At 50.8% G+C, this 13594-nt stretch overlaps 1 protein-coding gene across 1 annotated transcript in view; it reads right to left on the bottom strand.

The window, feature by feature from the left end:
* mical3a (microtubule associated monooxygenase, calponin and LIM domain containing 3a) overlaps positions 1 to 13594 on the bottom strand; it is a 49121-nt gene that overhangs the window by 2847 nt on the left and 32680 nt on the right. Inside the window, 14 exon segments of the mRNA XM_084671373.1 lie at positions 633 to 698; positions 3259 to 3309; positions 4834 to 4927; positions 5630 to 5737; positions 6612 to 6662; positions 8057 to 8209; positions 8341 to 8435; positions 8628 to 9534; positions 9537 to 10649; positions 10767 to 10849; positions 10975 to 11088; positions 11286 to 11360; positions 12362 to 12424; positions 12905 to 13063. Of these exon segments, the coding sequence (XP_084527499.1) occupies positions 633 to 698; positions 3259 to 3309; positions 4834 to 4927; positions 5630 to 5737; positions 6612 to 6662; positions 8057 to 8209; positions 8341 to 8435; positions 8628 to 9534; positions 9537 to 10649; positions 10767 to 10849; positions 10975 to 11088; positions 11286 to 11360; positions 12362 to 12424; positions 12905 to 13063 (3132 nt within the window).

Genomic DNA, 13594 nt, shown 5'->3' with positions numbered 1-13594 from the left:
TTTTCCCCTTAGCTAGGTGGCTGCAACTTCGTGGCAGGAGGCTGCCTCAAGGCTGTGCTTGGACTCTATGTTGGATGGTTGAAAGGGGATTTCAAATGGGCTACCATGTTTCTTTATTGCTTTGAGAGCTGTCATTTGCCTCGTGTCTTCTGCTTCAGGCAGTTAATCTAAATATATATATATATGTTAATTTGGTGGTATTTTTTTCCTTTAGTACACTAAATCCTACTGAGTCCTTTTAAGAACTAATAATGGATGAACTTTCTTCCTACAGTCTCACTTTTTCTGTAGACTCAAAAAAAAAAAAAAAAAAAAAAAAAAAGAACAAAATGCTCCCGGTGAAACTCTTACGCCTATCCAAATAGAGATAATGTGAGTTCTGTCTGTGCTCCATCTCTGTGTTTGAGAGTGCAGAGGGCTTTCTGCGCTGGGGCACGGGGAAAACCTGGACCTCCCGGGGAAATCTACTGAGCCTCATCACCGTCACACAGGGGAGAGAGAGGGAAGGGAGAGGAAACCAAGAGGAGAAGAAAGAGGAAGAGGAGATCAGGGGATCGGAACCCTGCCCCTCAGTCCGACTCCCGGGGCGCCGCGGTAACCCAGCTGTGTCCGGGAGGCGGGGTTTACGTTACCTTCGGGAGAGATGCAGGGGCAGAGGGACAGAGGTCTTCGGCGAGGACTCCCCACATGGGACTCGACTTCCACAACACAGGAGGAAGACAAGGGGGAGGGAGAGAGGGAGGAAGGGAGGTGGGAGAAAGGGAGGTGAGGGTGAAGAGAAGTGAGAGACACAGAGGAAATAATGATGTCGGGGATAAAGGGTGGAGGAAAGTGAAGAAAGGGGGGGGAGGAGGGGAGGGAGGGATGAAGAAAGAACAGTGAGGAGAAAATCAAATAGAGCACTAGGAGAGGGAGGGGGGAAACTGAAATCACCTACAGTACAGTGAAGGGGAGGTGGGAGAGATCAGCTGTGAGGGATGAAGGAGGACGAGAGGAGAGTGAAAATACAAAGGGATAGAGAGCAGGAGGCGAAATAATCTTCTTCTTTCATCTTTTTCTCGTCTCCTGTTTTTAGAATAAGACCCTGAACAGAGCTCTCTGGATGAGCCAGACTAAGTTGTGTTGGGAGATGAACTAGAACACAACGCATGTTTACAACTCCATGCTAATTGAATTAATTCGAATAAATTGGTTGTATTCCAGCACCAGAGATTTACATATAAAGGGTCAGTCTCCCGGATGATGATACAATCTTTGAAGATATTTTAGTTCTTTCAGGTAAACAGACCTAGTCCACCATCCCTACATTTTGTTGACGTCGTGGGGCTGTTTGAAATGCTAATTAGAATTCCCATCCATTTGCGTGAAGAACAGCCACAAGAACATTCTCTGGGAAATGAGGTCACCTTGACTGTAGTGGTTTGACACTGGTCTAGATGTGAGACTAGAGAATCCCAGCAGAACGGTGAAAAGGCATGAGACCAGGGAGGCAGCGTCTTTGGTGAAATGGTGCGATACAGACACAGGACAAAGATTCGAGGTGATAGAGATGGATGCTAGGAAAATAGTCATGACGGGACTGTCTGGAAAACCTGTCATGTAGATTATGTCTGTAATAAGACAAGCTAGGATCGGAAGCACAGCAACACTGTTTGCCTACACAGCTGCTGTTGACTTGATATCGCGCTGTTCCACCTCTTCATAAAGGCCTAAACAAATCTGCCATCAGCATCGGTTGTTTGCGTGGAGTTAATGTGTAATCTTTATTGAAGGAAATTACAGCCATACATTGAATGACAGACTAAATGGATGAGTCAGCTGAGCTACAGTCCAACCAATGGGAGGAGAGCCAGCTAGCCATGTATCCCCATCATTGGCTTCTGGCACCCTCTGTAGGACAAAAAGAGACATAGCCATGCTGGCCATTCCACAGTGTCCCTGGAGGAAAGGGAGCACTCTGCTGGCTTGTCCCAACCCAACCCCCAAACCTAACTGGGAGTGATAAGTGAATAGGACAAGTGAAAGCAAAGTTCCAACCAGTCAACCAGGGGGGCAAGCTACAGCTTTTAGCACATTGCCAAGACATGTCTAATACCCTCAGATCTCCATAAGTGCATAGGAGACAGCTAAGGCTTTGGGGTGGTGATGTTAGGACAGAGCCTGCCAGGCAGATGCCATTGTAAGTACTAACACAGCAGCATTAAAGCCAGCCATAGAAGAAACCTAGTTGTTCTCTCTATGTATAATGCAGAATGGCTTCATATCATCTGTAGGAGTCTTGAAGGAACACATAGTACCTCCACACAACACACAGCCCAAGTTCCAGTATGGGGAACACCATTTCTTTTGTCTCTCCTGATGCATCCATACTCACCTCTTAACATACAGGAGCAAGGTTTACTTCACAGCCTTTGTGGGGCTGAGTCAAGACGGTTTTCTGGGGATGTTTTTAATTTTATTTTTTATTATACATAATGATGCCAAGCCTGATAAATGACATCATCACTAAGGGACAGAAAGTTACCACAGCTCCACGCCATCTCCTGTCCAATGGAGGACAACACCATGACCAAGCATACAAGCACCACAGGACTACAAACATCACAGGACTACAAAAACCACATCACCGTTATCTTAGGTCAGACACACACTGGGTATCTGCAGACTAATCACATTCTAGCACCAGGTAGGCTAAGCTAGGGGGCAAGGTTCAACATCAACGCCTCTGGGAAGCACACGCAGGGGGGAAGGGAGTGCAACTGAGCAGGTATGGGAGAGTCAGAGGGCCACAGCTGGAACAAGAACACTCTACAGCAGCAAGGCACCAGGGGAGGATGGGGGAGCTAGTCAGGGGTCAGGGGGAGCAGTTTAGTAAGGGTCAGTCTAGTTTGGTGGCTCGCAGCTTTCCAGTGTGTCTATGTGTTTGTTGAACTGACAACGTGCAAATTATTCTGAGGAAATGAACTCAAACCGTTGAAGAAAACCATTTAGTAAGACAGCGAGTGCATGAGGTGATCCTGCCCATGTTCTCTGTGCTGTGTTTGATTTGGAGAGTTTAGAGGGAGAGCTGCAGGGTACAGGCCCAGACATGTCAAGGCTATGAGGGTCTCGAGCTCTGATCAGCACTGGTAAGTGTGTGTGTGTGTGTGTGGGGGGGGGGGGCAGGAAAGGTTATGGTGGGAGGAAGGAGAGGGGGTACAGTTGGGTTAGCTAGCTGCTAGTTAGTTAATTAATTAGCGACAGGTTTGAAATACATACCGCCCAGATGCAAGTCGAGGAATTCACTGTAATTAGATTCTCCCCAATAGTCTACAACGACAGGATGATATTAGAGATTGGAGTTATTAGAAATAGCCCCAATCGGGCTGCACAGCATCTCCAACAACAGGTCATGCATGTGCCTACACACACACACACACACCTAAACACACAAAAACACAGCCAACAAACACGTTACAAACACACGTACTCACCACGGTACATATGGGTCAAATACATGAAACATTTCTTGCACTGCAGTACAAGACATTCCTCATAATGATAACGTTGCTGACAGACTTGCTGTGCGGCGGTTGCTGACTCTGATGTGAATGATGGAGAGTTCAGCAGCAGTCAGTGTGTCGCCCATCTGATATGCTCTTAAAATAACACGCTGCAATGGGTTTAGGCTTGACATGAACCCACTAACAAACACCATAACTCATGCTTGGAAGCCAATTTATAGGAACTTAGTTCTCAGTAATAATTTGACGCATGGGACAGAGTAGCCTCTTCTAGAAGAGATGATTAAGATAACCACATTCATTATTTACATTTAGTCATTTAGCAGGCGCTCTTATCCAGAGCGACTTACAGTAAATACAGGGACACTCGCCCCGAGGCAAGTAGGGTGAAGAACCTTCTGATTAATAGCCCGACTCCCTAACCGCTCAGCCATCTGACCCCATTATGAGCTCACGAATCCCAATGTGTGTGATGTAGACGCACTGACATTCCCCAGACAGCATGCAGCTCAGGCCAGGACAGACAGCTACTGAGTGAGAGGACAGACACGTTCAGATGGAAGACTGGTGCAGTGACGGACGGACAGACGGAAGTCGTGGATGTTACAAGAAGAGCTTCTGTAAGGGCTAATACCTGATCTTCGTTTGTGTCGTTTGGGTAAAGTATAAGTACCTCTATACAAGCCTTTAAAAGAGTAGACCACAGAGAGGTTAAGAGGGGGCATATTTAAACAGGTAACTGCACAAAGAGATGTGAAGGGGAACGGATAAGGCTCCAATTTCAAGAGGATTAAAGAAAGCATTAGAAAAGCACTGAAGTAGAAAAGAAGAACACTGGCCATTTCCTACGCTACCGTTCGAAACCATTTACTGGTTATCTCTTTGAATACTTAAGTCGCAAGACTTAACATTTAAAGATTCACATGCCTCGTGGTTTACGTCCCAATCTGTGCGCTGTAGGGACCACTTCAACTAATCAACGTGGTGATAACATATACTGCCTTCATGTGCACTAATCTGACACCCAGACAGTTGATTCATTGTTTTGCAGTTCCATGATGACTGGTCGTGACTTGAACTTTGAGTAGAGGGTGCAGTGTTGTCTGTCAATGATAGTCCCTCTAGTCTGTGCTGGAAAGGGGACTATGTGCTGCATCACAATACATGGAGGTTTAGACAGCTGCAGACCAGAGTCTGGGGACAAGCAGTCCCATTATGTGACCCGCCTAGGCAAGTAGAGACGATATCCAAACTATTTTCCTGATCCTAACTCCGCCCTGGGCTGGCTTGAGAGCCAATTCGAATGAGAGGTAGTATGAGTGACAGTTACCTGCTTCCCCTCGCAGGGCCTTCTCCACGGCCACGCCCCTCTCCTCCAGCTGCCTCTGTTTCTCCTCCACCTGCTCCAGCTGCCTCTGGATGATCTGAGGAGGACAGGTCCGTGCGTTGAACACACTCGCAGAAGCTCGCACACCCCTAAACTCACACACCCAAACTCACACACGCGCACGCTCGCGATCTCGCACACCTATCCATCCCTGTCACAGTGGCAAAATAGGAAGTGGATATAAAAGGTCATATCCATATTACCTGAAAGTTGGTTCAGATTGTTCAACCTTTTATGAGATCTAATTATATCAAATCAAATATTCATGAGACTCAGCGGGTGCCGCGCCAATTACTATTGTGTTGATCTCTGCATGACGTACCGCTCTGATCTTCAAAATTGCAAATCCGGCCTAAAAACACCCCCTCCATCTCTTTCTGTCAGTGTGTCAGTCTGTCAGTCTGTCAGAGTGTCAGTCTGTCAGTCTGTCGGTCTGTCGGTGTGTCGGTCTGTCGCTCTGTCGGTCTGTCGCTCTGTCAGTGTGTCAGAGTGTCGGTCTGTCGGTCTGTCGGTCTGTCAGAGTGTCAGAGTGTCAGTCTGTCAGTCTGACGCTCTGTCGGTCTGTCGGTCGGTCTGTCAGTGTGTCAGTCTGTCAGTGTGTCAGAGTGTCAGTCTATCAGTCTGTCAGTCTGTCCTTCTGTCAGTGTGTCAGTCTGTCAGTGTGTCTGTCTGTCTGTCAGTCAGTCTGTCTGTCTGTCAGTCAGTCTGCCTGTCGGTCCTCAGCTCCTGTGTGGGTTACCTGTGCTCGGTGGAGCCTCTTGAGCTCCTCCTGTTTGGCCTGCCTGCGGGCAGCTTTCTGGACCCTGCGTGTCAGCTTGGCGTTGAGCTCCTCCTCTGTGTACGTCTTCTGCGGTGAGACAACAGACAGGGTAGAGGTCAAGGGTCACCTGGGCTGACTCGGGGTCAGGCTTGGGACGGGGGAAGGTGTCTCTCTTTTGTGAACAGCATGTGACTCTCTCTAGGGTGGGTAGGATAGGGAGATGACACCTAATCACAGAGCCACTAAATTCATCTATAAACCCACAATCTAAACCACCTAGGGAAGGGAGAAAATGGGAATCGGGTGAAGGAGAAAGTGATACAATTTTCGATATCGACTGCACCATGATAAGACTACCATTCTCTTCTAGGAACTAGTAGATAAAGCATGGAGCTCCAAACAGCACATCTCAAATCCTAGATATCAAAACTGAAACATGGAAAGTGTGTATGCCCTGTGTGTTGCAGATGAGTTTCGAGCCGTCTCTGCTCGTGAGTTACATGTTAAAAGACGTTATTCATTGAGCAATCAACATCATAGATCAGTTGCTGAAAAACCATTGAACAGCAATAAGCCGCAGCTACACAGGGGGGGAGAGAGGTGCTAGTGTACAGGAAAGGGAAGTCTGTAACAGGAACAAGAAGGTTGGAGTCAGAGATGTCATTCAACAGCAGCACTGCAGCGATAAAGAACTGCCCTGTGACAGGGGCCACAGTGGACCAATCATGCCATGTGACCCGAAAAGTAAGGGGTGCAGAACAGGTGGACCACCCCAGCAGACAGAGGGCGCTGCGATCTGGCTGAGACATGCATCCCGAGAGCCCAGTTAGTGGAACAGCGAGGGGTGGATGTTTCTTTGTGAGACGTTGGGGACAGGAGAGGAGGGGGGTTAGGGGGGTGTATGGAACGGCACATGCGCAGGGGGAGTTGGCCATTAGGGATGGATGGACGTACACACTACCTTCGTGGCGTACGATCTCTTGAACGCCAGTGCGTGAGGGACATAAACAGACTTGGGGAGACAGAACAAAAACACACAAACAAACAAAAACATGGAGAACAAACAAACACCAAACAAATGGTATGATTAAATGGGTTAAAAGTCATGTTAAACCAACCAAAATCAAATCAACACCGTTCAACCAAATGAATGGCCCAAACCGACAGGCGGTGATATCCCCCCACACAGAGAGATGGCGATGGTTGTAGTGGTGAAATGTAAACAGACAACATTACGAATGATTCATGTCAAGGCCCACTAAAATACAGGCCCAATGGTAATAAAACCTTGTGAATGCCATCACTTGAAATACTTTTCAAAACAGATTCATCTGAACTGCTAACCTATCAAAACAGTCTCACCTGAAACAGAACATCTGCTTCATATGTTCTGCAGTTCCTATGCTCTATCTACCAACACATCTCTAGAAATCTACAGGACCACACCAACTAGACACCACAGCTATCCTAGAGAGAGCTACGCTCCTATCCTCCCTGTAGAACAGTCTAGAACCAGACCAGCTTAGAGGACAGAACTGGGTCAATGTGTAGGAAATGTGTAGACTGTACTTCAGTGATCAGTCTGCTGGCATGTACTGTGTGATACAGTAATCCTGTATGTTTGATCTTCTCCATTGTGGCTCAGCCACCTTGTCAGAGTACTGGCTGAGTGGATCGTCTAGTGTTCATGTCAAACTTTGGAGGACAAACACCAACAGAATCAGTGAGACTGAGGGAACTGCGAAAGTAAATAGTGAACCGTGAAAGTAAAGTGATGAACAGCTGAAGATAATGAATGCATGCCTCTTGCCATGGGCAAAATTCTTAAAATGTCCTTCTCTACACACATCAACACAACAGACAACCAAAAACTTCTGATGTTCAACCATTCCAAAACATCTTATTTATAACATGCAAATACAATCATATGAGTGGGACTCATTTTGCAGATCTCATTCTGTGCTTATTTTCGCATTCTTTAATGTGATTTGCAAAGCAATCGAGTTGAAATTGCAATACAAATCACATTAAAGAATGTTAAAATATGCAATGTTTTTCATAAACTTGCCGGAATCTAGTCATAATGTATTTGACTAATGCCTCCTTGTTTTGCTCACACATTCAGGAAAATTCCACTTGTGCTGAACTGTGGAAGTATGGACTGAATTGGAAAACTTGAATTGTATCAAGGCGAGTCCTAATATGGAAATAACTTATGACAACGCTTCAGGCTGTTCATCTGTTGAATAAACTGCAGTATCTTTTACATATTCAATATCAATGTATAAAAAAATAAATAGGTCATTGTGAGTGTGGTAAGTCTCACACATGATATGGTCGCCCCACTCGATGTTTAATGGTTGAAATTCAAAAGCATTTGTCCCACTGCTCTACCCATCAAAATACCTCCTCCTCGTCTTTCTCTCTGACTCTCTCTCTTCCCCGATCCCTCTCCCTTTCCTTCTCTCTTTCCCTCTTTCTCTCCTCCTTCATTCTCTCCTCCTTCACGGCATCCTTCTGGATGCCTGACACGAGGTCAAAGATATCGGTATGCCGATGCTGAAGAGAAGAAAAAGAAGCTTTGAACACAAAGGGACAAAGGGATGTGGAGGCCGGCGTGGAGATTAGATGGTGCGAGCGAGCACGGAGAGAGAGAGCGGGCAGCTCTCTGAGGCCTGGAGGAGGCTCACCTCCATCTTGGACTTCTGGGAGGACCTCTCCAACACATCGTCGCAGGACAGGTCCGAGTCCTCAGAGAAACTCAGGTTCCTACGGCAACGCAGATCTGCAGCACACACACACACACACAGACAGACAGCGCCACCCCGCATGTTTAGCTGACTGGAGTGATATAGAAACCCCTTACAACACCTAATACAACTCCATGGGCATTCAAGTATCATATTGATACATTCAACGTGTACTGTAGGAGTACGATGCAGTAGGTGATACCCCAGGCCCCCTTCCTCCCTCTCACCTGAAGACTTCCCAAGAGGTGGTGTTCTTTTTTTCCCCGAATCCTGCGTGGTGGAGCTGGAAGGCGTGCTCGGGCAGGACTTGTCCTCCTTCTTCTTCTTGTCCTTCTTGTACCCGGAGAAGACGGCCTTCCACAGAGACTTGTGTTTGGGCGGACTGTCGCCTGTCCCGCGCTTGTCCGAGCCCCTGCTGTCACTCTTGGATTTCTTCTCCTTCTTGTTCTTCCTCGGGGAGAAGAGCGAGCTGCGCTTCTTGCTCTTGCCTCCAGAGGAACAGTCCGAGGAGGCCAGCGAGCCGTCCAGACTCTTGTTGCTGCTGAAGAAGCGCTCGGGGAGGGTCTCGGCTCTCTTCGACTCCAGGGCCTTCACCGCCGACGTCTTGGGAGAGCTCGACAACTTCCCACCCTTGCCGGCGCTCTCGGAGGGCGACGCGCTCCACGCCACTTTGGCGGCGGCGCCCTTGGCCGCCTCGGACTCCTTCATCCTGTCGAGCTGCTTGGCCATGGCGTCCTTCAGCGCCTGGCTCTTCACCGACTTCTCCCTGGCCCTCATCCTCTCCTCTGCGATCTCCTTGGCTTCCGGGGAGAACTGGGTGGCCTTCTGGCCTTTGGAGGAGGCCTGGCCGGGGGGCCCGGCACCGGGAATATTGGGCTTGCCGTTCTCCATGGCCAGGGCGAGGTGGAGCGGAGGCTTGTCTCTGCCGGGCCGGCTGGTGGGCGGGGTGTAGAAGCGCTCGTGCGCGGTCGCGTCGGGCGTCCTCTCGTCGTACGCGTCATCCACGTCGTCGGCAAACGGGATCTCGGCCACGCACTCCACAAACGACTTCCGGACCTCCTCCCTCCGCGGCTTGCTCCGCTCCCGCCTCATCACCACTGGAGCCGGGGCCGGGGAGGTGACCGGGGCCGGACTCCCCCCGCCGTCCTGGGAGCAGGGGTGGGCGCCGCCACGGAGCCGAGCTGGGTCCGAGGTGCGGGCACGGGGTTCTTGGTCTTGGGCGAGGCCGGCTCCCTGGCGGTGGTGGCGGTGGCCTCGGGCTTGGCGACAGGAAGGGGAGAAGGATGGGTGCCGTTGCTCCAGGACACCTGGTGTTTCTGCTGCCGGACCACCGCGGGCGACTCGTTCGGCGGGGGCGGAGGAGGGCTGGAGGGCGGGGTGAGCATGGTGGAGTCGGAGGTGTTGTAGCTGTCGCTGGTGGCCGTGCGGGAGGAGCTGCCGTTGAGGCCCAGGCCAGAGCTGCTGCTGGGGTCCCTGCGCTCCGAGCCGTCGGCCCGGGGCTCCACCGGGGAGATTACCTGGCCCTCCAGGGTGATGTTGAGCCTGCGGATGACCGAGCGGCCGCTGGTGAAGGCGGGCTTCAGGTCCTCGGACGGGTCGGGTGACTGGGACTTGGGTGAGGAGGAGTCGGGGGTGGAGAGCTTGGGGCTGGTTCTCTCCGAAGCCCTGCTGCGGTCCAAGGGAGTCAGGCCCAGGCTCTTCCGGATCTCCGCGCTCTTCAGCCAGAACTCCTCGATGATGTCGGCCTTCTTGGACGGAGTCTCGTCTGAGGAGTCCAGGGACTTCTGGGGCTCTGGGGTGGACCAGTCAGAGGGGGGCTTGGAATAGGGGGTGGAGGTGACCGCCGGGACAGGCTGAGAGCGTACGGGGGAGCTGGAAGCGAGGGGGGAGCAGGGCTCCGGGCAGGAGAGGGGCTGGGCACAGATGGGGGACAGGGGGTTACCCGTGAGGGGACAGGAGGAGCGCGAGGGAAGGACGGGGGATTTGACGGGGACCGTCTCCGGGAGGGGGAGGGGCTGGGAGCGTATGGGGGAGCGGACAGGGGATCTGAGGGGGGAGACGGCGGGAGCAGGGGAGGGGGAGGTCACTAGGTTGGGGCTGGCGGATGGGGAGGGAGCCAGGGGACTCCTGGGACTGGCCGCCTGTGCCGTCCTCTCAGACTGGACCTCTTCGGGCCCATTGGGCTCTGGGAAGAAGCGAGGGCCAGGGCCAGGGGATTGGACCGGTGACGGCTGAGCGGTTGGAGACTTCTGCATAACAAGCCAGATTCATGTTTAGCTTCACACAAGAGGTCATACACAAACAACCAATTCAAGGTTTCTCGACAGCATCACAAAACCAGAGACCAGCAACTGGAAGAGAATCACCTGTTTGTCCATCTCTGAGAGAGCTCTGACGGGCGTCAGCACCACATCCCCAGCCTCCTTCACTGGACTGACCGTGGATTGTTCTAGAAACAACAAAAACAACCGTTGTCACAGCGGTACAGACATAAAAGAGATTGAGATGTGTGTGTGTAGCGTATTTATGTAGCGTGTATACACAGCCTAATCTAATCAGGAAGTTTGTAAACACCAATGCTGGAGATGATCCCACGGGCCTCTGACTTCCTGTCCTCTTCAGGAAGTGCTTCCGAGTTCTCTGATTGGTGCAGACGAGCCTCGGCCTCCGCGTCTGATGGAATTTCCTCTGAAAGATCCACACAAACACACCGTATCAACACAATGACTCAGCTGTCTGGCAGGAGGGGCTTGGGCTCACTATCACAGCACCACCAGCTACTCTGGGAGAACATGCCGGACTAAAGAGGGCCAAACAGACGTTAGATCACATCAGAACGATAAGATGTTGAGGATGTCACTGTCATTGTCTGCACTCTGACCCACCCTGGTCCATCTCTGTGCCGGGCTCCAGGTCAGGGCTGTCTGCTTCGGCATCTGGGTCATCGTCATTGCATGGCTCTGGGGTCACACGGAAAAGGAAGTTAGTCAGACTGGGCCTGAGCTAGTGAGGAGTTTACCACAGAAGAACATGAAAACTTGAACCTGACTGGCTGATATGAACACTCTGACTGTAGGTTAAACAAGGACGAGAAATCTGAAGAAAACTTGTTCGCATAAATATCCTCAAACTAGATTTGAAGACCGGAATCAGATCAAAGAAGATGAAAGAGTAATACTACAGTCTACATGTTTTCATCTGGGGGGAAATCACTACAGAGATTCACACTTGGAAACTCAGTAGTACAAATCAGAAACATGTTCATCTAGAAAAAGGTTAGGCACAAAAGGCATTAGTGGTTAAACACATGCACTTCTCCATTCCTGTTCATGGAGGCTCAAACCGAGCAGAAACAGAACCAAAAGCTATTCCAGGCATGTGTTAGGTGACGGAGGTTACTGGACAAGCAGGGAGGGAGGGAGCCCTCGTCCTTGAGACCCAGCACGCTCGCAGTGACGCCCCAGCTTCACGGTTCGGATCATGTGGGAGTCCCCCCCAATCTCAGAGGCATGGTGCTGTTACTGTAGAACCTTCCAGAAGGAGTGACAGGCCCTCATGGAAGTCGCCCCATGACGTCTTAACTGGCTTTTCTCCAGGGTTATGCTCGGTTTGACTGAGTGGCGGTTCATCGTAACAGGTTACTGGTTGTTGTTCGTTAGCATTAGTGTTGGGTGGCGGGGCACCTACAACAGGCAGGGTGAGAGGTGGCCCTCTGAGAGCTGAGGGACCAGGGGGGGACCTGGGGGTCCGAGGCACCATCATCCAAGAGAGACGCGCGTGTGTGTGTCGCGCTCTCTCTTGTGACACGGCAACAGCATGCGAGTTTCGGAGTGCGCTTGTCAGTGCGGGTTTCCAGTCATGCTGTGTAGGAGGCCTGTGGGGGCAGGCCGGCAGGCCGGCAGGCCGGCGGCGTGTGGGAGCGAGGCAGCGAGGAGCGTGTGAACCCCTGACTCAGAGCTACCTCCAGACATGGACTCCAACCAGACTCTGACTGCCTCGTGTCGGGCCGAGGAACGGGCGGTGGCTACGATCAGGCGACGGGACAGAACACAAAACAAAAAGGAAATGGGGCGAGAGGACAGGGTTTGGATATGGACACGGACACGTTAACTCAAGGACACAAGGACATTAAAAACAACAGAACATAAAAGGAGAACCAGGCACGTTCAACAGAACAAAGCGTCGACAAAGGGATGGAGAGACCATGGGTTGTGACACCTGACCTCTGTCAGCCAGTCACAGCCCAGCAGTCCCAGGCAGACAGGGCTGGCATTAAGGCTTGATGCAAACATCACAATAACAGCGGCAGCACAAGTCAATCCACAGATCATTACAAACAGGAGCTTGGTTAGTGTGGGAGAAGGCAAGGCTGGTCCTCCAGTCCCAGACACATACAGCAGCCTCCACGTTGTAGAGACACCCGAGGTCCCCCACCCTGTGCCCCACAGCCAGGGGGCCAGCCCTGCCAGGGTTCCCCAGGAATCAGCTCCTCTGGCTGGGTTACCTGTGGAGGAGTGCTGGGTGAGCCCAGAGGGCTGCGAGGCTGAGGCTGGGGGATGACCCTCTGTGTTCCCCTCAGGCTGTAGGGCAGTGGGACTCAGGTCTGCCTGGAGCCCCAGAGGGTCCACAGGCTGCAGGATCTGCTGGAGCTGCAGGTTCCCGGCTGAAGGGGGCGAGGGGGAGGGGGGAGGAGGGGGGCACGGTTGATAATAGTTGGAGATGTGTTAAGGTGTAAAGAGGAGAAGGAAGAGAGCAAAAGAAGGAGAGGAAAATAAAAAGGAGGAGAAGGGAGAGGATGACGATAGGATGGACATACAGGTGTGTGGGGAAAACACAGAACAGGAATAACAGAAGAGAGAAAGAAGAGAAGAAGCAGAAAGATGATTAAAAGACCAGCAGTTTTTTTTTTTTTTTTTATCGCCACGGATGGAGGACGAAGGCTGCATGCTCTAGGAACAAAATATTAAATTAGAGATTTATGTTTTACACAAAGAAACCCATACTTATAAAGGTTGCAATATTACAACTTACTTCCACGTCAATTTCTATGCATTACACAGCAACACATGTTCTTATTTATATTCTGATTAGTTGACGAGCATTACATTTGGGATAAAAGTAAAAATTGTTAAGGGTCGGAGTGAAACAAAAAAGTACAAAACGCCATCTGCCCCTGTTGAAAATCGGAATCCAA

This window comes from Hypomesus nipponensis, chromosome 14 (assembly GCF_054491055.1).
Source record: "Hypomesus nipponensis isolate SF chromosome 14, ASM5449105v1, whole genome shotgun sequence".
NCBI classification, from domain to species: Eukaryota; Metazoa; Chordata; class Actinopteri; order Osmeriformes; family Osmeridae; genus Hypomesus; species Hypomesus nipponensis.
Note: the sequence above shows the minus strand (reverse complement) of the source record. Positions and strands in the feature narration are given on the sequence as shown.